Below are 27,704 nucleotides of genomic sequence, written 5' to 3'. Positions count from 1 at the left end.
GCTGTTACTAGGGCTGAGATGTACAGCATGCAGACACCTGTGTTGAAAGATAACACATTTCTGCAAAGATCAATTTGCTTATCTAATGGAGCATGATTTACACTTAACATCTTGTGTACTAGAGTTGTCATTGCGACTTTTATACAAACTTGCATCTCCATCATTAGTTGCCAGTGCCCTTTTTACATAGTAACATAGTATCTAAGGTTGAAAAAAGACAATTTGTCCATCGTGTTCAACCTGTTTGAGGTCTCCTATGCAGTTTATTTTAGGACTAGTTATTTTAGTTTATATCTAGATATAGTAACTATAATACTTGTCTAGCACCATATTCCTGAATATCTTTACCCATTAGGAATTTATCTAAAGCATTCTTAAAGGTGTTAACCGAATCCGCCGTTACCACACTCTCTGGCAGGGAATTCCAAACACGTATTGTCCTTACTGTGAAAAAACCTTTTCGCCTCATTGTGCGGAAACTCCTCTCTAACCTAAGCGAGTGTCCATGTGTCCTCTGTGCTGATCTTATTAAAAACAGGTCCCTCACAAGTTCTGTGTATTGTCCCTTTATATATTTGTAGATGTTGATCATGTCCCCTCTTAGTCTCCTCTTTTCCAATGAAAACATGCCTAGCCTTGCAAGCCTTTCCTCGTATTCCAGCATCTCCAGGCCCTTAATTAGTTTGGTCGCCCACCTCTGAACCTTTTCTAGCTCCAGGATATCCTTTTTGTAGTATGGTGCCCAAAATTGCACACAGTATTCAAGGTGTGGCCTCACTAGTGATTTGTATAATGGGAGTATAACACTCTCGTTCCTTGCATCAATTCCCCGTTTTATGCATGCTAATATCTTATTAGCCTTTTTTGCTGCAATCCTACTTTGGGTACTGCTGCTTAGTTTGTTATCTATGTGATCACCTAAGTCTTTTTCCAGTACAGAATCTCCTAATATTACTCCATTTAGTATGTAGGTGTTATTTTTGTTCTTGCTACCACAGTGCATTACCTTACACTTGTCTGTATTGAATCTCATTCTCCATTTTGCTGTCCATGCTTCTAGTTTAAGTAAATCATTCTGAAGAGACTCAGCATCCCCCTCCGTATTTATAACCTTACACAATTTGGTATCGTCTGCAAAAATTGACACCATTCTCTCTAGACCTACTGTTAGGTCGTTAATGAAGATGTTGAACAATAGTGGTCCGAGTACAGACCCTTGCGGCACCCCACTTAGCACTTTAGTCCAATTTAAAAAAGATCCATTAACCACAACGCGCTGCTCCCTATTATCTAACCAATTACTGACCCAAGTACACATTGTACTCCCAAGCCCTATTTCTTGTAGCTTATAGATAAGTCACATGTCGAAAGCTTTGGCAAAGTCTAGAAATATTAGATCCACCTCCTTACCCTGATCAAGGTTTGCACTTACTGTTTCATAAAAGCCAAGTAGGTTGGTTTGACATAATCTGTCCTTCACAAATCCATGTCGGTTCCTTTTAATGACCTTATTGGCTTCTAGGAACTTCTGAATACTATTCCTTAGAATACCTTTCAATACTTTCCTCACTATGGATGTAAGACTAACTGGTCTATAATTATCTGGTTCAGCTTTGCTCCCCTTTTTGAATATCGGCACTACCTCTGCTATACGCCAGTCCTTGGGAACCATACCTGATTTAACTGAATCCATGAAGATCAAAAATAGTGGTCTTGCTAGTTCAGAATGCAGCTCCATAAGAACCCTTGGGTGAATTCCATCGGGACCGGGCAATTTATTAATCTTTAATTTTTTTAATCGGTCACAGACTACCTCTTCACTAAAATAAGCATTTAGCGGTGGAACGTTATCTTTGCCGTTGAAAAAACAAATTTAGTTTGTTCGCTATGTCATTATCATTTTTGATTAAGACACCCAACTTGTCTTTTAAAGGGCCTATACTCACCTTCTTTAATCTCTTGCTGTTGATGTATTTAAAAAAAATGTGGGATTTCATTTGCTTTCCTTTGCCACTAGCTTTTCGGTTTCTACTTTAGCCGCTCCTATTACTTTTTTGCATATTTTGTTACAATCCTTATAGTGCTGAAATGACTCCACATCCCCCTCAGTTTGAATTTTTTTAAATGCTCGTCTTTTTTTGCCCATTAGTTCCTTTATATTTTTGTTAAACCACATTGGTTTGGGATTATTATTCCTTTTTTGCTGCTGGTGGGAATAAATTTGTGAGTATTCTTAACTAGCAGTGATTTTATTTCTCTGTAGTATTTTCTTCCTGAAACAGAATTTCCCATTCAATGTCCCTTAACGCTTCCCTCATCCTGTCAAAGTTGGCTTTGCTAAAGTTTAGAGTTTTAGTTGAGCCAGTATTGCTTATGAAAACTAATGTTGAATATGACCATATTGTGGTCGCTGCTTCTTATGGGCTCCCCTACTATAATAATTGATACCAGTTCCTCATTGTTAGTTAATACCAGGTCTAAGAGTGCCATGTACCTAATTGAACTAAGAAGTTATCATTTAGCGTGTTTAAAAACATATTGCCCCTAGCAGTATCACATGAATTGTTATTCCAGTTTATCTCAGGATAGTTGAAGTCTCCCATCACTACTATGTCTCCTACTCCTGCTGCTCTTTCAATTTGATTCAGTAACAATTTCTTATCAGACAAATTAATACCAGGTGGCCTGTAGCATACCCCCGATAATAACTTCTTTATTCCTTTTCCCCTGCATGTAATTTCTACCCATAACATCTCAATAGTATTTACAGTCCCCTTTTGGATATCTTCCCGTATAACAGGTTTTAGAAACGGCTTTATGTAAAGACATACCCCTCCCCCTCGTTTATTTAGTCTGTCTCTCCTGAACAGCATATAACCCTCCAGATTGACTGTCCAATCGTGAGATTCGTCCCACCAAGTTTCAGTAATGCCTATAATATCCTATTGTTTGCTTGCTGAAAGGATTTCTAGTTCCCCTTTTTGCCTGTAAGGCTTCTAGCATTTACATACATACAATTGAGATAAGTATTGTATAAGTACATATAGTTGAGATTAAAAAAAATACAAATCTGACGGGAATGCGGAGTCATTTCAGCACTATAAGGACTGTAACAAAATATGCAAAAAAGAAATAAGAGCGGCTAAAGTTGAAACTGAAAAACTAGTAGCAAAGGAAAGCAAAGAGAATCCCCAAAGTTTTTTTTTTAAATATATCAATAGCAAGAGATTAAAGAAGGAGAATATAGGCCCTTTAAAAGACAAGTTGGGAGTCTTAATCAAAAATGATAATGACATAGCGGACACACTAAATTATTTTTTTTCAACAGTATTTACAAGAGAGGACCCAATTCAGGGACTAAATCACAGTCTCAATAATGAGAATATCCCACTGATAGGTACTTATTTAAGTGAGGAGGTAGTCTGTGACCGATTAAAACATTTAAAGATTAATAAATCACCGGGTCCCGATGGAATTCACCCAAGGGTTTTAATGGAGCTTCACTCTGAACTTGCAAAACCGCTATTTTTGATCTTTAAAGATTCAGTTATATCTGGTATGGGTGTCGTACGGTATGCCGGCGCTCGGGCTCCCGGCGCCCAGCATACCGGCGTCGGGAGCCCGACCGCCGGCATACCGACAGCGTGGCAAGCGCAAAGGAGCCCCTTGCGGGCTCAATGTGCTCGCCACGCTGCAGGCACGGTGGCGCGCTATGCGTGCCACACTATTTTATTCTCCCTCCAGGGGGGTCGTGGACCCCCACGAGGGAGAATAGTTGTCGGTATGCCGGGTGTCGGGATTCCGGCGCCGGTATACTGTGCGCCGGGATCCCAACATTCGGCATACAGAAGACCACCCTCTGGTATGGTTCCCAAAGACTGGCGTATAGCGGAAGTAGTGCCTATATTCAAAAAGGGAAGTAAAGCTGAACCGGTTAATTATAGACCAGCTAGTCCTACATCTATAGTGGGGAAAGTATTGGAAGGTATTATAAGGGATAGTATTCAGAAGTTCTTTGAAGCCAATAAGGTCATTAAAAGGAATCAACATGGATTTGTGAAGGACGGATCCTGTAAAACCAACTTACTTGGCTTTTCCGAAACAGTAAGTGCAAACCTCGAACAGGGTAAGGAGGTGGATGTAATCTTTTTAGACTTTGCCAAAGCTTTCGACACAGTACCACACATGTGACTTATCTACAAGCTACAAGAAATAGGGCTAGGGAGCACAATATGCACTTGGGTAAAAAAATTGGTTAGATAATAGGGAGCAGCGCGTTGTGGTTAATGGGTCCTTTACAAATTGGACTAAAGTACTAAGTGGTGTGCCTCAAGGCTCGGTACTAGGACCGCTATTGTTCAACATTTTCATTAACGACCTAACAGAAGGTCTAGAGAGCATGGTGTCAATTTTTGCAGATGATACCAAATTGTGTAAGGCTATAAATACGGAGGATGCTGAGTCTCTTCAGAATGACTTAGTTAAATTAGAAGCATGGGCAGCCAAATGGAGAATGCGCTTCAATACAGACAAGTGTAAGGTAATGCACTGTGGTAGCAAGAACAAAAATAACACCTACATACTTAATGGGGTAAAATTAGGGGATTCTGTACTGGAAAAGGATTTAGGTGTTCTCATAGATACCAAACTATGCAGCAGCACCCAATGTAGGATTGCAGCAAAGAAGGCTAATAAGATATTAGCATGCATAAAACGGGGAATTGATGCAAGGGACGAGAGTGTTATACTCCCATTATATAAATCACTAGTGAGGCCACACCTTGAATACTGTGTACAATTCTGGGCACCATACTACAAAGAGGATATCCTGGAGCTAGAAAAGGTTCAGAGGCGGGCGACCAAACTAATTAAGGGCATGGAGATGCTGGAATACGAGGAAAGGCTTGCAAGGCTAGGCATGTTTACACTGGAAAAGAGACGACTGAGAGGGGACAATTATCAACATCTACAAATATATAAGGGGACAATACACAGAGCTGACGCGGGACCTATTTTTGGTTAGATCAACACAGAGGACTCGGGGACACTCGCTTAGGTTAGAGGAGAGGAGATTCCGCACATCACGGCGCAATGGCTTTTTTACGATAAGGACAATACGTGTTTGGAATTCCCTGCCTGAGGTAGTTGTAATGGCAGACTCAGTCAACACCTTTAAGAATGGGTTAGATAAATTCCTAATGGATAAAGATATCCAGGGTTATGGTGCATAGTCACACACTATAGATACTACAAAAAGAGGGATACAACGCAATGGCTAACATCAGCATCAGTCAAAACTTTAGACCAAATAAACCTGCTCAGGAGACCACAAATAGGTTGAACTCGATGGACAAATTGTCTTTTTTCAACCTCAGATACTGTTACTATGTTATTATTTCCTCTTGTGGTAGGGACATCACTCTCTTTATGCAGCGATGATGACCCATAATCATCATTAGTTAGTGTTATGCTAAAACCCTTATTAATACCCTGGTTAATACCCTTGCCATCTGCTCTTTACCTACCCCCTACTCCTCCCCCAATACGTTCACTAACACCATCCCTGCTATTCTCACTGCATGACTCGTAATTTCTTGCTAAACCCTCCCCCCAGGCACCTATTTTAAAATCTCCTCCAACCTTCTAACCATCCTTCCCCCCAACACCGTTGCCCCCTCCTCATTCAGGTGCAATCCATCACGACAAAAAAGATGGCGCCTGACTGAGAAGTCCGCCCAGTGTTCTAGGAACACAAACCCTTCTTTCCTGCACCAATCCCTAAGCCACACATTTACCTCCCTAATCTCCCTCTGTTTCCCTGGGCTAGCGCGTGGCACGGGTAATAATTCGGAGAATATTACCTTAGATTTGCCCTAAGTTTCTTGCCTAAGTCCCTATAGTCTTTCTTAAGGACAACCCACCTTCCACTAACTTTGTCGTTGGTGCCGACGTGCACCAAGACCGCCGATTCATTCCCGGCCCCTCCCAACAATCTGTCTACCCCGTCCGCGATGTGCCACACCTAAGCACCCGGGAGACAACAGACTGTATGGCGATCACGGTTCCGGTAGCAGATTGCCCTATCTGTCCTCCTAATAATGGAATCCCCTACCACCACAATCTAACTAGGTACCTCACAATCTTTTATCCCAACTGCGCCAGAGGGACCGCTCCTCTGGTTGCTGGAGAGAACAGTCTCCTCCGGCACCGTCATTTCCTCACTATCATCCTCCGAATCCTCGTCCAGTCGTGCAAATTTATTCAGGTTTGATAGTTCAGAGATGTCGAGCCTCCCCCTCTTTTTCTTCCTTCTAACTGTGACCCAGCTGGCTACCTGATTATCCTCGTCTACCAGTGACCCCTCTTTCAGCTCCTCCACCGTTCTATCTAAGCCTTGCTCGAGATTGTAAATCTCCCTTAGTCACGTAACGGTCTGCTCTAGATCAGTTACCTGGGCTTCCAGGGCAGCCGTTCGCACACACCTCGTGCAGATGTAATCACACTGTGACGGTTGCTTCAGGTGTGCGTACATCTTGCACGACATGCACCGAGTGAGGTCCCCAATCACAGCCCCACCCATAGTGTTTGTAAGGTCTAACTCCCTGTTACTCTCAAAACAAAACGAAGAAGCAAAGCAATCTGGGCAAAAACACTCACTTATACAATAATTAAGTTGGTCTTATACTTATCTATCCTTGTGCGGCCCCTGGCCCTACGCTTTTATGCAGCCGTAGTCCCCGGTTCCTCAGTGGCAGCAGCTGAAATGGCAGCAGTCTCTGTCCCCTTCCGTCCTCTGATGTCTGCAGCATCAGTTTTCCTCGTCCCCTTGTGCAGCTCAGTAGTAAGTTCTGACCCCACAGGCTGGTTGTGGTGGAAACAAAAACAAGACAAAACAGGCACCCCACACACCCACTTTCTCTGCCCCTCACATACACTCAAAACTCAGCCCCTCACTCACACACAAATCTCAGCCCCTCACTCACACACTAATCTCAGCCCCTCACTCACACACTAATCTCTGCTCCTCACTCACACACTAATCACAGCCCCTCAGTCCCACACTCAGTCACACAGTCACACACTAATCTCACTCTCAAATTATAGGCCCTCTTACACTGAGAGCGGCAGCGGCAGCTGTTACACTTGCTGCGCTCCGCTATCACCCCGCTCACCGGCGCTTGCTGCTCTCTGCTCTCAACCCCTTTCAGGCACCGCTGTGACCCCCCCCCCCCCCTCACCAGACCAGCTCTGCACTGACCCCCCTCACCGGCGCTCCCTACCCCTCACACCGGTACCCAAATCCTTCTGGCCCCGATCCGGCCCCCCCTCTCCGGCAGCTCCTCACACTTCCTCTCATATGCTAGTGCCCTCTGCTCTGCTCTCGCGTGCGTGTGTTTACTTCCGGTTCCGGTTCAAAGCCTGCAGTCTCTTCCACAGCATGTATCCGGTTATCTCCATTTACTACCATCTACCTAAGGTGCACAAGTCTCTGATCTCTCCACCTGGACGTCCCATAATCTCTGGGGTGGGATCTTTGACATAAAATCTATCCGCCTTTATTGATGCACAATTACAAAAATATGTTCAGGCTCTTCCTTCATATATCAAGGATACTATGTACTTTTTACATAAATTAGATAGCATGGTTTGGAGGGAGTCATATATATTATTAACATATGATGTTGAGTCTCTCTATACCAATATAGCCCATGAGTTAGGTCTTCTTGCAATAAATCACTATATCTATTGTGACACAGAGGTGGATGCTTCTTTTCGCACTTTTATTTTATCAGCAATTAGATTTATTTTGGAGCACAATTATTTTTCTTTTGATTCACAGTTTTATTTACAAGTAAAGGGCACTGCCATGGGGACCAGGTTCGCACCAAGCTTTGCCAACCTCTTTCTGGGCTGGTTCGAGGAGCACCAGATTTGGGGTGGTGACCTTGGTGCGGGCCTGGTCCTCTATGGAAGATATATAGATTACTTATTTTTTGTTTGGGATGAGGAATTTTTACCTGTTTCACATCTTACTCACCTTCTTAAATCTAATACATTAGGCCTTAAATTTACTAGCAATTCTAGTAAAGAGTCTATTAATTTCCTTGATATTAGTTACTATTCAGGACAAGCAGATTATTAATTCCACATTTATCAAAGATGTGGATTGTAATAATTATTTACACTTCAGAAGTAGTCACTACAAACCATGGAAATTGGATATACCAACAGTTTCAGCGGTTACGTAGGAACTGTTCCACAGAATAGATTTTTAGGAACCAAGCAGAGATAATGTATGCTGCATTTATCAGACAAGGATATCCTGCACATATTTTAGACAAAGCTCTTAGAGAAACCCGACTGAAATCAAGGACTTCATTGATTCATCCTGAGAGGAATATGGTTGGTTCTGAACCTTATAATAGAAATGAGGACAAGTCAATATCCTTTGTGACCCAATATAATATAGCTGCTAGAGACATTAAGAGGATAATTACTAGGAATTCGGCCATTCTAAGATCGGACAAACTTCTAGAAACATCAATAACTAGTAGGAATTTGGTTGTTTTTAAAAAAGCTAATACCCTTAAACAGAAATTAGCCCCCAGTTTATTTACTTGAAAAATAAAAGATGCTGGAGAAAGTATGTTTACATTACCACCAAAACCTAATGTTTTTTTTAAATGTGGAAAGGATAGATGTACGACTTGCCTTTTTGCTGAAAATAAGTGTACAAACATTAGGTCCTTCAGTAGATCAGAAGAGTTTGAGATAAAAGGTTTTATGAACTGTAGGACCAATTTTGTTATTTATGTTATTCAATGTAAATGTGGGCTACACGAGAGGTTTATGGAACATAAGAGAAACATTCAGAAGAACCTTAAAACCCACAGTTTATCTAATCATGTTTCTACGTGTCAAAATGGAAATTTGAGTGGTCTTACTGTTAGAGCTATAGAACACATTCAGTCAACTAAAACAGGCGGAGATAGATACAGAAGGCTTTGCGTGCGCTAAGCTTTCTGGATATTTCAATTACATACCTTGAGCCCACACAGTCTTAATGACACTGTGGCGCTCAATGCCATCTGATAGATGTCTGAAGGATTCTCAGTTCGTCTTAGTGACGGAGGAGTGGACACTCCTGTTCCCTGGGGGTCCAGATCTGGCTGTCACTGATGAGAATGTTTATATGTACCAATTTTCTCATATTACTTTTGGGGGAGTCTGGGGGGTGGGTTAGTCACCATTAACTGCAGGTTCGATGAGTCTAAATACATCTCTCTTTCCTGTTTTTTGGGGGGATTGGCCCACCCACTAGCTGTCGGTTAATGCTTAATACAGATCATATATACGCATTATATGTCCCTTCTGGTCAAATTAGATAAGAGCTGAGTCCTCTTTCGGAGTCCCTGGGTGTCCCCGATCTCTGTTTAGGAGTGGAGGCTCTGTTGTCACTGATTAGAACCCGTATTGTTTCCTTCCTCACAATATCGGGGAGGTTTCAGTAGGTGGTCTGGTTACCACCAATTATAGACCTGATGAGTTTATATGTATTTCTCTCTTTTGCTCATGGTGGATCCATCTATTCATCATCCTTTGAATAATGGTGATTACAGAGTGTTCATATGATGGATATATGTTTACCTTGGTAAAAATTTTAGGAGCTTGAGTCACCTTATTAGTTCCTCTTGTCCGAAGTCTTGTTTCTTGAGCTGTTGCTCTCTACCCTTCCCCTTTGTCAGTACATCATTATATATATATTTTTTATACATGTTTATGTATAATTTTGCGCACTAGTATTATGGATAGTGCCGTAATTATTGGTTTGCTGTATGAATTTATTCAGTTATTTAAAAAAAAAGGTTTTTATGTGACAATAACACTGTGAATTGGGAGTGTGTGTGTGTATGTATATATATATATATATATATATATATATATAATTAATATTAATGATTCTATAGAGTAAATTAAGACACTGTTATTCTTGTCTGTACACTCATGTTCTTACGTGTTTATTTATTTATCTATATATATTGTTTTAATCTCTTATGTCCACAGATGTGTATTGCTGTCTCCACGTTATATAGAATAAGTTTATACATAAAGAATGAAGTAAATCAGATGTATATATTTATTTATTTATAAAATACAAAAAACACAAAGAAACACAAAAAAACAGTGGTTAATAATAATAATAATCTATAGATTTTTATTAGCAAGAGATTTATTTATTTATTTACTTATTTATTTATTAAATATGCTCTTCGGTTTTATTATAATAAACAGGTATACTTAATGTTTTTTTGTTATGATTATCAGCATGTATTATTTTGTATTTAAATGAATAATGCTCTGTTTTATACACACACACACACACACACACACACACACACACACACACACACACACACACACACACACCTCTAAATGAGACAGGTGGATCCTCAGGTGATTGCACTAATGAGCTTCTGGTCTCTATGAGAACTGAGACTGGAAGGATATGGCTATTCTTTTCCCCTCTGAAGAAACGACCGATGCATTTGGTCGAGAAACGTGTCAGGGTATAGGCTGTGGGACTCCTGCCTTCTCCACGGACACATATATTCACGGCTCTGCATTGCATTGCACCACTCTCTTCAATTTTGGAGCCACCAGCAGTGGTCCTCCTTGCAAACGGGGATCGTGGCTAACAACCATTCTATCCACAAGTGATCGGTGTAACCAGCCAGCGCGAGGAGACTCCCAGCGCCGCCAGTCCGAATCATCCTGGAAGCGGTAAGCCGTAACCACTCCAAACATCTCTCTCATTGCCATCTGTAGAGAGCGTGTGACGGAGCCGCTGCAGTATTAGATTAACATCTTGGAAGCCGTAAAAACAGCAGTGCACTTGCTATTAGAGACCTGAAAACTTTCCACTCTAATGAATTGCAACTTTATATCAAAGAGTGAAGTTTTGCACTAGCTATTTGAACTATTCTGTGGATTACGGAGTTAATGGAAAAAAAACGGTTATAACCATTTATATTATCGGATACATTTCATTGCCATATCAAAAGGAGAACTTTGTGTCCAGTCATTTTTTTGTGAATTTTAGGTTGGAGGATCCCATTTATTAAATTGAATCTATTTTAATGTATGTACACATGTGCAATATAACTTGTGATTTTATTGATTCAATACCCAGTGGTTATGGGTTTCTATAAATCAGTATAATAAAAACCATTAATTAAGTCTGTTTGCGCTCTCTATTTTTTCTTTTCTTCTACAGCATGGACTCCTCACCACCACCAAGCCATTTACCAAAAAGGGCACTCTTTGTTGTATAATACCAACTATGAACTGATTGTCTATTATTATACTTTAGGGATTAAAAATAAAACAAAAATACCCAGCACACCTGATTACTGCATCTTATGAACTTTGGCAGGTGGCACTTTGTGATTATGTAGAGGATTACAGATAAATAACTTTCAGCGCTGTCATATATATGCTAACAATGCTTTCAAGAAGTGGTACAGATGTGTCCTCACACATCATTGCTGCAGTCATGCCAGACAGCCCATCTCATCACGCCAGTCCCAGTGAGACTCGTCTATAGTCAAGCATCTATTTTATTTCTCTTTTACAGAAATGCATCTTATTCACAATGCAGTGTATCTAGGATGCACAAGGAGACTGTGCTGATTAATTTGTTGTATGACACTTATATATCTGTGACAGTCGCTGCATCTGTATAAGAACTGCTACAAAGTAGCAGTAGCAGCTTTATTCCAATACAAGTTCTGTTGTGCTCTGTATATATACTAAGTCACACACAATACACAAGTGTCGCATATCAAACTAATCACTCGCACCAGGCATCTGGCGTCGCGTTGCATATTGAGGCTAGATATAAGAGAGGATACATCTGTTACCATACCTTTTGAAAAAGATACCCAAGCAAATCAAAATGCGTCCTGGGTTATGAGGTTTAACACATGCCGGTGAACCATCCTGAAGAACTACAGCAGAACTGAAAAAGATTAGAACCCCCTGTAGAGACTTGGAATATGCCTGATTTTACTAACCAGGAAATGCCTCATTAATGTCTTTATTTTATGAATTATAGTTAAATATATTCCCACTAAAACCAAATGCTAGTATTATGTACATGAATGTATCTATCCCACATTCAGCAAGGAAGTTCCCACTTCTTACATCCATAAAAAGGTACATTTTGGCCTGCTGTAGCTTGTACAAAGAAGCAGCTCATTGCTGCAAATGCCAGTCATGTTATCATCAGAATTAGGGGGCCCACACAGGTACAGGGATGACCCTCCCGGTGGGCCCTACTGCCTGAGGGCCACACCCTCCTCTAGGGATCAGGTTCCAGACTGTGCACTTTAATAATACATTATACATATGTTACCTTATATTGCACAGGACTATGGTATTAATCTAGGTGGTCATTCCGAGTTGTTCGCTCGCTAGCTGCTTTTAGCAGCATTGCACACGCTAGGCCGCCGCCCTCTGGGAGTGTATCTTAGTTTAGCAGAATAGCGAACGAAAGATTAGCAGAACTGCTACTATATAATTTCCTGCAGTTCCTGAGTAGCTCCAGACCTACTCCTAGACTGCGATCACTTCAGTCCGTTTAGTTCCCGGTTTGACGTCACAAACACGCCCTGCGTTCGGCCAGCCACTCCCCCTTTTCTCCAGCCACTCCTGCGTTTTTTCCAGGCACGCCTGCGTTTTTTAGCACACTCCCTGAAAACGGCCAGTTTCCGCCCAGAAACACCCACTTCCTGTCAATCACACTACGATCACTCAAGCGATGAAAAAACGTCGCTCGAGCTTGTGTAAATCTACAAAGTTTTGTGTGAAAGTACTTAGCGTATGCGCACTGAGTACCATGCCCATGCGCATTTTTACTTAATTGCTGCACTGCGAATTCGGCAGCGAGCGATCAACTCGGAATGACCCCCCTAGTACATTACAATGCTTGCACTAGCTGTATGTACTATATTTATTTATCAAGTGGCCAAGCCCATGCACTCTCTAATGGTTGGACAAACCACTGTGGCCACTGGCCACTCCCACTCTAGACACTGCCCACACTCTTAAATATGGGCTCCTACCACAGCATTCCCCCAGTGGGCCCCTCATGCCCCGGTCCAACACTGCATGTTATTAATACAAATATGCTGTAAAATAATCTTCCATGTGTAGCTGTCATGTTAATAATATTGAAGTGAAAATCACCTTATGGTATGACTCTTCGTACCTCATGCAATTAATTTACGTAAATAAGCCTGAATGAACTGTTTGTTGTGAGATAAAACGAGAATGGGGTACCGAGATACAATCTCTGATTACAGAAGACCAACTATAATGAAATGCCTGCAGCTCACAGCATAGCCTTCTGCAAAAAAAATGTTTTGTTTGATTATCGTTTCTGACAGGTTGCAAATATTAAAATGATCTTTTGCCTGTAGCACTATCGTGCACATTTCTAAAATAGGACGAGACTTGGCTAAATACAATATTTGTTATTTATATGTCGCCATTTACTAATTTAAATGACACTGAATTCATTGACTCTAATTTATTTCCAAGATTTGTTTTTTTATCTTGAAGAAAATCTATTCCATGCTGCATCTCCAGGTCTCTAAGATTTTATTTTCAGTTTTTATTAGCCTACAACTTACAATGTAAAAAAAACACAAAAACAGGCAAAGACGCTGGAAGTTATTTACAAAGCATAATAGGCCCAGATGCAGAGAAAAATATTTGGCGATACAGTGTGATTTTCCCTGGTAAATCTTGCTTCCAACAAAGTTCATGGCGACATTTGTGGTGGGGAAGATATTTGCACCAGCCAATAGGAGTTGTGTAAAGTGAAGGCAACCCGTCTTGAGTATGAAGTAGGTTCACTGATTGTGAAAATTAGACATAGGGCCTGATTCTTAGGCAGATGCAGTACCTATGTTTTGTGCAAGTCTGGGAAACCCTTACTGCGCATGTGTGAACCAATGAGTAAGCATTTGTGTACACCATGGCAATTACTCGAGATAGCTTCTGTGATCCATGGGCGGTTCAGGGTGGAGACTGGGAGGTGACCTAAAGTCTTTGCAAAAAGAAGAGGTGTCATGGGCATCTTTCGCACCATCGCAGCCACATTGGCCATATCTTAAGAAAGTTACAAGGGATACTTTGCACCAGACAGGGGCTGATCCAGGAATTGATGTTGCGACCGATGGTGCGTCGATGGTGGGATCCACCAGCGTACTTGAGCATTGTTCAGATATGCAAAGTAGGCATTGCAGGGCTTTCTAAGTCCATTGCATGGTAGTGCACAAGGGGAATGATAAACTGGCATCTGCATGTTGTCACATTTCAGAATGCACGAGACATTGCAACCGCACAAGATCTGCGTGCACATCAGAATTAGGGGGACATATACTTAGCAGTGATAAGAGCAGAGAAGTGAGCCAGTGGAGAAGTTGCCCACGGCAACCAATCAGCACTGAAGTAACATCTATAATTTGCATGCTATAAATTTATCAAACCGAAAAGACCAAAAAAAGAAATATTGGAAAGTAGACTCTTTTGTGGGAACACTCTAATTCAGAGGATGGAAATGTAACATATATGATACTGATAAGAATTATGTAATAGGTAAGTATTAAAATTAAATTTTTAGGAGTAATTATACGTGAAAAAAATATATGTAGCTTCGCGAAAATCTGAAAATAAATTCTCTATAATTAGTGATATCAATATCACGATATGCGAAATGCCGGAGTGATAGGTATCTGTGATACTTCAATTATAACCTCATTGCATATCATCTCTCATGTATTATATGACCATCATTTATTCTGCAGATAGCCATTTTGGATCATTATTGACGCAGAGAATTAAATCATTGCTCATGTTAAACCGAGTATCAGGGGGTATAAGTGTGAGTGACACAATGTTAGGCTGCCAATTTATTGCAGTACCAGGGTGTTCAGAGGTGGTCTCCCATCCTATTACTAACCTGGCCTTTCACTGCTTAGCTTCCAAGGTCAGAAGAGATTGGGCATCTCCAGTGAGGTATGACCGCAATTATTAAGCTCGCCTCTTTGGTCACTCCACATATGTATAGTATAACCACTGTATACCTACAGCATTATTGTTCAAAAGGCATATGAGGCGTAAATGCCAAAAACATAAGAGATTATATATAATCGCTTAACTGGTCACTGTGTGACACATTAGCCACAGAAAAAGTACACAGGTATATTACTGGCCCATTATGTGGAAATACATTTTTATCACATAGCACCCACAAATGGAATTGACAAGCCTAGGAACATCTGTACGGCCGTAGTAAGCTGTAATCGATCTAGGTGCCAAGTAAGGTTGCTCTGCACAATCTACAAATCTAGCAGGAAAATTGATAATAGTGTATATAGAGAGGTTAGGAATATCAAATGCATGGCCCCTCTGCACTATTATGAAAACAGCTATATCACTGCACTTATGTCTCAAACCTCTAACCGCTCCTCACAATGTAGAAGAAGAACCTGTGCAGATCAAGAACTTTAAACAAGGGTGATTGCCAGCAGGTCAGAATTGAGCCTATACTGTTGTTCAGAGATCCAACCAAATGATCATTGCATATATTGAGAATAGGAACAGTGACCGGAGCAATTAGTTTGAGGTACAAATCCGGTGATGGTAAATCCTCACAATATCCTAATATTACCAAATTTGGTCACTTCTATTAGTCTTGGTAAGTATAAATGAATCCCAGTATTGTGCACCATGAGCAATGATTTAATTCTCTGCGTCAATAATGATCCAAAATGGATATCTGCAGAATAAATGATGGTCATATAATACACGAGAGATGATATGCAATGAGGTTATAATTGAAGTATCACAGATACCTACAGTATCACTCCGGCATTTCGCATATTGTGATATTGATATCACTAATTATAGAGAATTTATTTTCATATTTTTGCGAAGCTACATATATTTTTTTCAAGTATAATTACTCCTAAAAATTAAATTTTAATACTTACCTATTAAATAGTTCTTATCAGTATCATGTATGTTACATTTCCATCCTCTGAATTAGAGTGCTCCCACAAAAGAGTCTACTTTCCAATATTTATTTTTTTGATCTTTTCGGCTTGATAATTTTTTGACTCTAGGGAGCACCACTGAAAGCAACAATTGATAAGTATCAGGATAAACTATCCACATACATATGGTTGCTATATCCAGAAGTAATTCAGTACTAATTCAGTTTTTTAGAGGTTAATATCCGTTCGATCTTGGACTTGTGCGGTTCCCATTAAAACTTTCTTCTCTAAATGCTATAAAATTATACAGAGCTGCTGTTGGTTGATGGGGCAATGTCTCCACTGGCTCAGTTCTCTGCTCTTATCACTGTCACTGTCATAAATGTCCCCCTTAGTCCCATAGTTATTGTTTTTGGGGTTGGGTATGTGTGACCGGTGGTCAGGAGACCAACGGTCACAATACCGATGGCGGGATCCTGACATTTACATGCTCGGTGGGGGGGGGGGGGGGGGGGGGGGGCGAGTGCAACGAAGACCCTTGCGGGCTTGCTGCGCTCGCAACGCTCAGTGGACACCCATGAGTGGGAATAGTCCCTCTTGGGCATGCCGACCATCGGGATAGTGAGGGGGCGGGATGTAAGTGCCGCTATTGTGTCACATAACTACATCCTGTATTAAAAGTAAAAACGTCTATTTTGACAAAGCTCTGAACCAAGCTCTGGTTTACTCTTAATGTGACACATCATCATAAATCCCAACATTTACATACTTGAAGTTAAGACATGATCAACCCAGTACCCAATCCACATAAAACCCCCAACTTTTGCTGAAAACTCAGACCCTTATTGATATGTGAATGACCTGCTAAAATCCGGAGTTGAGCGTATGTATTTTGCTTTAAACTCTGCAAATCCCTGGCATGAGCAATTCCTGCATGTGAATGGGAATATATATTGATATGTTAAGAGTCCATATACACATGCACACACATACACATCTAAAAAAAAAAGACTAGATGTGGTGGCAATCAGTGTAACTAAATACAGGAGCAGTTTTGAGGCTTGTATGCATATATACTTGTATGTACATACACACACGCACATTTGGAGGAATTACGCTGCCTGTAGAAGGAGTAAAATGTTAACAGTTCTTGAAAACCATTTTATGATCAGCTGTGCGTTGTTTGAAAAGTCATGATCAGTAATTGTCCCTTGAATATTGGGTTTATGTTTTCGTGAACTGTAAAATTAGATTAGTGTTATCAGTTGATTTACTGTTTTATGTATAGCATTCTACACTCCCTAGATCTAAATTTCACATACAGTAGTGTTCTTGGCTCTTTAGAATTGAAATAAATATTTTTTGGAATATTGTTTATTTGAAATCATATTATTTTTAGAGATGTGATTGTTTAGTCTTGATTATCAGCCACAATCAAATCCTCATTCTTTCACCTGAGGAACATAGCCGGAATCAAGCACTTAATTCCCTCGGATGATCTACCAAAAGTCATACATGCATTTGTATCATCTCGATTAGACTACTGTAATACCCTCTACCAAATGAATTGCAACGCTTACAGCTGGTGCAAAACACAGCTGCCAGGCTGTTAACCAATCAGCCCTGTTCTAGCCACATAACACCCATCCTCTACTCCCTTCACTGGCTGCCTGTAAGATGGTGAATCATCTTCAAGATTGGTTTACTGAGTTTCAAAGCATTACATGACCAGGGCCCAAGGTACCTGAAGCAGCTTCTGACCCCATACTGCCTCACTTGATTACTGCGATCTGTAGATGAAGGACTTTTAGCAGTACCTAGAATCTCCTGTAATTCATCTGGGGGTCGAGCTTTTAATCATGCGGCTCCGACTCTATGTAACTCACTTCCCCACACAGCGCGAGAGGCTCCAACTATAGAATCCTTCAAAAGTAGACTCAAGACTTTCCTGTTTACTCAGTCATTTCCATAATGTCCCTTTAGTATCTACATGCTTCTGTATTTTATGAAAAGCTTTTCTGTACGTCATTATTTTCTGTACTATATTATGCTATGTATCTGTTAAGCGCCTTGAGTCCTATTGGAGAAAGAGCGCTATATAAATAAAAATTTTATTATTATTATTATTATTATTCGACAGTTTGCCACTAATACAACAGAGTGGGATCCCCATGCAGGAGCTGCAACCAAATTATAACATGATAGACTGTCACGCTGATAGTGAAGCACACAGCATGGAGTTCCCTTGATATAAAATGACACAGTTCCTGTCTGGGACTGACACCCCTAGGAGAATTAGTCCTCCATCCCTATGAAAAACCAACCCCATTCTGTAGGCACTGGGGCTCATCCCAGCACACCTAGGCAGGGGTGTATCTAGGGGTCTGAGCGCCCCAGGCAAAGTAAGAAACTGGCGCCCCCCACCTCCCCCACCCAGAGACACAGAGCGGAGAGTTACAGATAGGCTGAGGTCAGGGACACTGAGAGGGAATTACAGGAGTGTATGGGCAGTGTCACTGAGGGGGCAGTTACAGGGATGGTGCGGGCAGGAACACTGAGGAGGAATTACAAGAAGGATGCGGATAGGGACACCGAGGGCATATATGCACACATACATACAGTTATAAAACCCTCTCTAGGTGTGATGGCACTACATGTCCTTGCAAATCCAGTTGACAAGGTTTGCTGGGACTTGTAGTATCAACACAGCTGGACAGGCAGTCACTGGTCTAGATACCTCTCCATACAGAACTCTTTGTTAACCTTTAATCCAGACTGCCAGGATAGACCATGCAGTGCAGCTACCATACCACAGAAAATGTACAGGTATGCTCACGCTGCACTGCTGACTGGTGCTGATTGTAGTGGCTGGTGTTTGGTGACAGACCACGTGGTACCAATGAGAAGGGGAATGGATGAGGAAGAGGAAGTGCCTTGCCCCTCCCCATACCTGGAAGTGCCCCGCTCCTTGGCTATATTCACCATCAGTGTGACTGTAGTCACAGGGAGTGTCAGAGTGCGATACGCTTCTGAGAGTCCGGCAATGGATGAGCACTGCTAAGGGATGTACTCAGTGTGAACTACTATGTCATTCTACCCCCTGGCGTGGGTGGCACTGCCAGGCGGTGCCCCCCCCCCCCCCGGCCGGCGCCCCAGGATGGCCAATAGGAAGATACACCCCTGCACCTAGGTAGTTGCTATTTGAGTTAGTATTATGTGGCACTGTCTGTCCCGGCAAGCCTGACAGCCTTAAACTGCTTGGACTGGCTGTGCTTGTATACTCAGGCCCTGTGCTATCAGTATGGAGAGGAGATGTATCAAGCCTTGAAGAGCAATAAAGTAGAGCAACAAAGCAACCAGTCAGATTCTGTCATTTTATAGGCTGTGCTAGATAAATGATAGATGCTGATTGATTGCGTTTGGCACCTTCTCCATCTTATCAGTGTCCAAGGATTAATACATCTCCCCTGGCCTGGTTTCCCTAGATGGGTGTGGATTTTTGTGGCTTGCCCATTGCCCTTAGCCCTGTTCTGAACAGGCTGGCACTATGACATGAGGACCCAGCAATGTGGGCTTCCATGCTATGGTGTGACCAGCCCAGCCTGACATATCGTGATGCTTCTTGTAACATTTATGGGCGGCCCACATTAGCAAGAATCAGCCCAGACTGCTAATTAGATTACTTGTAGATGGTACATGTTTTTTGTCTGTTTATTATTACATGCACAAGCACTCCTTTGCTTATATATAGTCAATATATTGACTAAGGAGGTGCAGCATATGAAATGCTAATTGTTTTTCCTGCCATTGAAGGTATCATTTGTAACTCTATCTCTTTTATAGGTGCTAAACGTGCCAATGTGGCTCCAAATGCAAGATCTACCCTTCCTGCAAACCAAAGCTCCAGCCAACAGTCTGCCCAGCCAGGTATCACACAGTAGAGAGCAGAGTAGACTAATTACTGTATTTTGATGTAATAATTTAGGTATTGTCAATACTTATGTAAGTCAACAGGGTTAGTATCAAACAAGTATCAGAAATTCATCTGTGTTAAACTGTGTGTGTTTGCCATGCTGGCACTACTATTCAGATATACCAATAAATAATGAAGAAAGTTGTAATTACTATTTATAAAACATAAAGTAACCACAGAATTAATAGCGGCTGTGCACTCCCACGTTAGAAATCCTTGTACAGGTCCCGGGAAAACACTGTATGCTGAGCCTTTACACTATATTTCTGTTATTCTTTGAAGATATAATTGAAATAAACACACAATTTTTTTTAAATCTACAGCAGCTCCAGCAAGTGGAAGATCAGCACCAAGGCCAGCTCCAGCCAGTAGATTTCCAGAAGGCCACGGTATGAATGGCTACTGTATAACGTGCAACAGGAATACATACTGTACAGAGAGTCTAGACGATCTATTTATACATTAGTCAGCACAAGGAACTCAAAAAATCATTGACTGGGTTCCTGAAAATATGATATACATGTTCATTGTCTTTATATCAGGGGTTGTTTTTCGATGTCTTGGGGTCACACAATAAAACGTTCATCATGAAATTTGTTTTTAGGAAACAACTTCAGTCAACATAAAATATGTACTATACAGATGTGTCCTAATACACCAGTCCTGTTTGCACCATATAGCACAGGATGCCTGGTGCAACTTAGTTGCTACGCCACTAGTAGTGATTCCAGTGCTGGAGTACTTATGCAAAAATGTTGCTTCAGGAAGTCCAAAAAAGGGGGAGTGACACCCCTCCCCAATTTCTGCAATGCTCCCCCTCGCTGCCTCAAAACGCCGGCAGCCAATCAGGCTGCGGCTAACATGCACATTGTGTCTCCGACATGTACTAAACATCGACCAAGAACATAAAATACGGAGCAGTGTCCATCTCTCTGATTCAGCTCCTAAGTACTGTTCTTAGGATTAGTATCTTACTGTATGTTGTAGATAAATTTGTATAAAGTAGCAGATTAAGCATTACAATGTGCGGCTCAAGTCACTTGTAAAGGACCCCTGTCTTTTGGCTTTTTTATCCAGATTGAGTACTGCTAATAGTGTATTAAGTATTTAGGATTAGATTAGCACATTTAAAGAAAAAGTTACATAGCACAGTTAAGACAATAAGGGGTCTATTTATTAACATTATTTTTTACTAAAATAATGTGAAAAAGGGTCTTTTCACACCGTTTTCACATTATTTTAGTATCACCTGAATGTATTAAAGGGCATTTGGAGCAGTTTTCATGAAAAACTGCTCCAAACCCTTTAATTCACTTTTTTTTTAGTAACCCACATTGCATTCCCCATACTTACAATGGGAAATGTGATGTGGCCAAATTTACTAAAAAAAAATGTTGAAAAAATACTGCAGTGTGCCCTGTGATAATCTCACCAGCTCAGGCTGGCGAGTTCACAGGGCAGCACTGTGATAAGCACCTTTTTGCCCAGCTTTCTCTGCCCCTGGCAAAGAAAACTGAGCGGGCACCCGGCAGAGTGATCAACTATGTGTGTCCGATGGACACACCTGCTGATCACAGTGTAAATTTTTTTTTTAAAAAGTAGAAAAGCCCAAACATACTCACCTGTCCAGGGAGCTGGTGTTCGCTGCTCCGGTGAATGCTGTCGGGCGCCGGGTCTCCCATATGCTGCAATGTGACCCTGGTGCAGTAAAGTGATGCTGCAAAATGGCAGAGCACTTTACAGCACCAGGGGTCACAGCGCAGGAGAAGGACCTGGCGCCTGGCAGCCTTCTGAAGCAGCGCGGACCAGCTCCCTGGACAGGTGAGTATATTATTCTGCTGGGGGGTGTCCGTGGCGCACGGGGGTAGTCGCAATGGGGGGGTCGACCCGGCGGCAGTAGCGGCAATGTTGGCGGGGTCGGAGCATGTGTTTTTTTACGAAAAATACCCCGATGATGCTGCGAGGAGGCATCGCAGGGACAGAGCTTGACCGCAAGCTCTGTTCCTACATGCGATAATTGATACATCCCTGTGATGTAATCAATTATCGCAGTGCGAGTTTGGGCGATTTTATCACCTGTCATTCGCATCCTGGATGCGGATGGTGATAAATAGGCCCCTAAGGGGATAATTCAGAGTTGATTGTAGATGTGCTAAATTTAGCACATCTACGATCACTTTCACAGACATGTGGGGGGATGCCCAATACAGGGCTAGTCTGCCCTGCATGTCTGGCTCTGCCCCACCGCACAGGTACAAAAGCATTGCACGGCGGCGATGCTTTTGTACCTGAAGAGTAGCTCCCTACCAGCGCAGCTCCTGCGTGCTGGCATGAAACTTCTTGCCGCATCCTGTGACATTACACGCAGCCGTCCCGGCTCCCCCCCCCTCCCCCCCCAACGGTCCGGACACGCCTCCGTTGTCCACACCGTGCCCCATTAACGGCGTTCTAATGCCATTGGCATGCCCCCTCCCACCCCACGATCGCCTCTGCCTGTCAATCAGGCAGAGGCGATCGCAGCCCAGAGATGCTGATGGCATCTCACTGGGCGCCCGGGGTGTGCACGCGCAGTGCGGCCGCTGAGCGTGCACACTCTACAAAAATATTCAGACTGCAATCACTGTCGCTGCAGCGATCCAGTTTTAATTACCCACTAAGTCAAGGGCATATGAAACAGGGCTATTTGGTGCGATTAGAGGATAAGTGGACACATCTGTAAATAAGTGTAGGTATTTGTAATGCCCATAACAGTGTTTTCCTTGTAGATTACTGAACATCCTTAAAATGCCAATGGTCCATTGTAACATAAAGATATGTATTTGAAATGCTTTGGTGTTTTTTAAAATACATTTTATGGGATGCAGGTAAGACTGGAAATGCCCTGAAGTTTCCAATCTTTTCAGATATTACCAATTTGTGATTTAGAAGGCACTAAACTCTTCCATAGGTGGTCCTACTTCTGCTTCTCAGGCTGAACAGCCCTACACAGCCACAGTGTCTAGGGAAGAAAAACCCACTGGATACACAGCACAAGGTGTTAGGGAGGACAGACCTCTTCGCCAAACATTATCATACTCGGCTGCTGTACCTTCAACAGTCACAGCAGCTCCTGCAAGGCAGCCGCAGCCACAAGAAGATGAAGAGGAGGAAGCCAATAGCTATGACTCAGATGAATCAAGTGAGTGCATGGGAAGAATATATGATTTCTGTGCAAAGCACATTGTTTTCACATTGATACAATGAAGATATATGACGTTATTTCTTAGAGTATGTTGTCCAGTTTTTCTGTTAATTCTAGATACCGTGCTACGATATAGATACCATGCCACGATATAGATACCATGCCACGATATAGATACCATGCCACAATATACAAATAATTTACTGTACAACTTCGTTGAAGTTTATACATGCAAATATATTTTCTATTTTCCTTGATTTTACATCATCATGTGCAGCTGCCACTTTTGCTGCTTGCAAGCAGGATGAACAATCAGTAGTAATGATCTGCTGTTTCCATTTCTTGTTGAGAAGACAAACAGGGAAGGAAAAACTATGGTAAACACTGGCATTTACAGAACAAGGAACAGAGTAAAGGGAATATGGTTTTCTATAGCTTCTAAGCTGCATGCTTTATTGATATAGTTTCTCTTTTGGAGAACAGTTGTAGCAGATGACAAACTGTTTATTAATGGACCATAAAGAATCTGGCTCATTTCCTTGTGTCTAAGTAAACTCTATTGTTGGTTTCCAGTCATTCACAAAGCAACACATGACAGTTCCCTGTACTATTTGTGAACAAAAGAATAGTACATATGCAAGTTCTGTGTACGTCATATCAATTACTGTACTCTATGTACAGTACAGTAATAGAATGATGCTAATTTCTTCTTACTTAATATTTCCTATATGTTAGTGGTTTTAAATGACACCTGTGTTTTTGTTATATAGCCACATTGGGAGCTCTGGAATTCAGTCTGTTATATGACCAAGCCAATAACTCTCTTCAATGCTCCATTATCAAAGCTAAGGTAAGTACTCAATATTTTTTTTTTACTGTAGATACTTTACTGCTAGAAAACTTTTATTGTGTGGCAAAAAGCACAGTTTCCTATATATAATTTGTACATGAGTTGGTTGCTTTACATGGCGTCTCCTGTAAGTTCTCACTTTTAGGGGTACATTTACTAAAGCTTCTAAAACAGAGAATTGGGGTGTTGCCCAAAGTAATCAATCAGCTGCTGGCTATCATGGTCTAAAAGGCAATTGAGAAATGATAGACAGCATGGGGTTTATTTACTAATATTCGTGTTTTTGCCGTTTTGAAGGGTGTTTGATCTCGAATGGTATCGGGTGCATTTTTCTGCAACTTTTTGAATCCTGATACGGTCATTCACTAAGCTGCCGAGTTTTGCACATTCGTTTTTTCCGATGTCGATGTGATTCGTAATATCAGGCAGTGTTTTACGGGAGTGATGAGTAAAACACTGCCTGACAAAACACAAGGAATCCCGTCCGGATCTGTGAGATCCGTGCAGGGCTTCATTGTGTACCTTAAAAAGTTCATTAAAGTCTTAAAAAGTTAAAAATAATTGCGTGGGGTCCCCCCTCCTAAGCACAACCAGCCTCGGGCTCTTTGAGCTGGTCCTGGTTGAAAAAATATGGGGGGGGGGAAATGACAGGGGTTCCCCCATATTTAATCAACCAGCACCGGGCTCTGCGCCTGGTCCTGGTTCCAAAAATACGGGGGACAAAAAGCGTAGGGGTCCCCCATATTTTTGAAACCAGCACCGGGCTCCACTAGCCAGGTACATAATGCCACAGCCGGTGGACACTTTTATACTGGTCCCTGCGGCCCTGGCATTACATACCCAACTAGTCACCCCTGGCCGGGGTACCCTGGAGGAGTGGGAACCCCTTAAATCAAGAGGTCCCCCCCTCCAGCCACCCAAGGGCCAGGGGTGAAGCCCGAGGCTGTCCCCCCCATCCAATGGTGGCGGATGGGGGGCTGATAGCCTTGTGAAAAAATGTGAATATTGTTTTTAGTAGCAGCACTACAAGTCCCAGCAAGCCTCCCCCGCAAGCTGGTACTTGGAGAACCACAAGTACCAGCATGCGGTGGAAAACCGGGCCCACTGGTACCTGTAGTACTACTACTAAAAATATACCCCCCAAAAAACAGGACACACACACACTTGGCAAAATAATAAAACGGAAACCCGACCACGCACTGAAAGGGGTCCCAAGTTTACACATGGGATCCCTTTCCCCGACTGCCAGGACCCCCCCTGACTCCTGTCAAAGAGGGTCCCTTCAGCCAATCAGGGAGCCCCACGTCGTGGCACTCTCCTGAACTTTGCGGTCAGCGGTTGACCGAAAGTAACCTCACCGCTGACCGCAAAGTTCCCACCATTGGCTACAATAAAGCGCATAGGCGCTACATTGTATCTGTGCCGTGTGCTGCCTGACAGACACTACAGGAGCACACAGCCAATCAGGAGAGTGCCACGACGTGGCGCTCCCTGATTGGCTGAAGGGACCCTCTTTGACAGGAGTCAGGGGGGGTCCACCCCTTTCAGTGCGTGGTCGGGTTTCCGTTTTATTATTTTGCCAAGTACGTGGATTATTCAAAGGTCTGATTCTACACTGGACTATGTGAGTATAATTTTTTTCACAGGTACCCCAAGGATTCTACATGGAGAAGAGGACTGAGCCTCGTGGGAACATAGGTAAGTATGTGTGCATGTAGGTGTGCATGTATGTAATAAACTTATACTTTCACGGTGTGTGTGTCCTGTTTTTTTGGGGGTATTTTTTTTGTAGTAGTACTACAGGTACCAGTGGGCCCGGTTTTCCACCACATGCTGGTACTTGTGGTTCTCCAAGTACCAGCTTGCGGGGGAGGCTTGCTGGGACTTGTAGTACTGCTACTAAAAACAATATTCACATTTTTTCACAAGGCTATCAGCCCCCCATCCGCCGCCCTTGGATGGGGGGGACAGCCTCGGGCTTCACCCATGGCCCTTGGGTGGCTGGAGGGGGGGGAACCCCTTGATTTAAGGGGTTCCCACTCCTCCAGGGTACCCCGGCCAGGGGTGACTAGTTGGGTATGTAATGCCTGGGCCGCAGGGACCAGTATAAAAGTGTCCCCCGGCTGTGGCATTATGTACCCGGCTAGTGGAGCCAGGTGCTGGTTTCAAAAATACGGGGGACCCCTACGCTTTTTGTCCCCCGTATTTTTGGAACCAGGACCAGGCGCAGAGCCCGGTGCTGGTTGATGAAATATGGGGGAACCCCTGTCATTTTTCCCCCCATATTTTTTCAACCAGGACCGGCTCAAAGAGCCCGAGGCTGGTTGTGCTTAGGAGGGGGGGGGACCCCACGCAATTTTTTTTTTCAGTTTTTACACTAAACAGACCCTTTCCTATAGATAACCATGCACAGATCTCACTGATCCGTGCATGGTTATCCATACTCGACTGGAAAAAGCAGGTCTATTTTTTTGCTGCTTTTTTTAACGAATCGAAAAAAAACAGACCCGCACTTGAGCCCTCAGAGACTAACACCCAAATACAAATGAATAGTGAATTCCCGTATTCTATGAAATAACAGCCGCGTTTGACCGATGGTCTATTCATTCGTATTTCTGAACGTTGTCATTCAAACCATTACGAATAGTCCAAACACTGCCGAGATTTGTGCTTAGTGAATTCCCGGATTGGGACTTAGAAAAAAAAAAACACAAATCGGCCAAACTCGGATTTTTAGTAAATACTGGCCCATGTGATTGGTTGCTATGGGCACATCATCAATTCTCTGTTTTTTAAACTTTAGTAAATTAGATAATTGATTGATAAGTTTGAGTTTTTTGAGTTAATAGGGGAGAGGTCTGTTTCTCACATCTGTATAAATGGGGTTAGTTCCTATTGTTGACAAATTCAGAGCAGAGGAAGGAGGTCAAAGTTCTGCTACTGGGCTGTTTTTAGATGTACAAAAGAGATGTTAGTTAAACTGTGTTAGTGAAGCGTTTTATTTATGCTGAGATTATTGAAGTTAGTACAAAGAAAGAAGCAAGAAAGACTCTATTGTGGGGCACCAATATACTGGATCTGCCATCCAATATACTGAGGATGAAAGGTAGCTATATAATCAAAACTATGTAATTTTTCCAAGCGCCATACTCAATGACTCCTATCCTAGTGTTCCGAAAAAAATAATAATAATAATAATTTGCTTGAAATAAACACACAATTTCTTAATACACATATTCTGTATCTATTTCAAACAGTGATACAAAAAATAGAATCCATTTATACCCAAAATAATATCTATGCCAAATAACCCCCTGTATTAGCTTACATTATGTGAAACAGCCTTTTTCTCAGATTTATTATTAGCACATCTTTACTAAAATAGAGGTCTTAATTAACCATGCTACAGATAACACAAAACAATCTCTGGATATTTGGACCACCCACCATCAACACCCAGCAAGCCTTTGTCAGGAACATTTAGAAGTGTTATCTGCAACTTGTGGCAATTAATTCTGTTCTTGCAAATTCAACATATTTTGTTTCCTGTCATGAGGTTGAGGTTTATCATTGTGAGAGAGACGTTTTAGACTCATGTTCTGTTTCGAGCCAAGAAAAGTAGAAAAAGGAATGCCT

The 27,704-nt window shown here is 42.1% G+C and overlaps 1 protein-coding gene and 1 pseudogene across 1 annotated transcript in view; one reads left to right on the top strand and one right to left on the bottom strand.

Annotated features, from left to right (window-relative positions):
• The window catches only part of RPH3A (rabphilin 3A), a 407,102-nt gene that overhangs the window by 315,037 nt on the left and 64,361 nt on the right, over window positions 1-27,704 (top strand). Inside the window, exons 9-12 of the mRNA XM_063964354.1 lie at window positions 19,908-19,991; window positions 20,361-20,426; window positions 22,985-23,215; window positions 23,989-24,068. Coding sequence (XP_063820424.1) covers window positions 19,908-19,991; window positions 20,361-20,426; window positions 22,985-23,215; window positions 23,989-24,068 — 461 coding nt within the window. The remainder of the gene's footprint in view (window positions 1-19,907; window positions 19,992-20,360; window positions 20,427-22,984; window positions 23,216-23,988; window positions 24,069-27,704) is intronic.
• On the bottom strand, window positions 14,979-15,098 carry LOC134941836 (5S ribosomal RNA; annotated as a pseudogene).

This window comes from Pseudophryne corroboree, chromosome 1, assembly GCF_028390025.1.
Source record: "Pseudophryne corroboree isolate aPseCor3 chromosome 1, aPseCor3.hap2, whole genome shotgun sequence".
NCBI classification, from domain to species: Eukaryota; Metazoa; Chordata; class Amphibia; order Anura; family Myobatrachidae; genus Pseudophryne; species Pseudophryne corroboree.
This window is presented reverse-complemented; position numbering and strand designations above follow the sequence as displayed.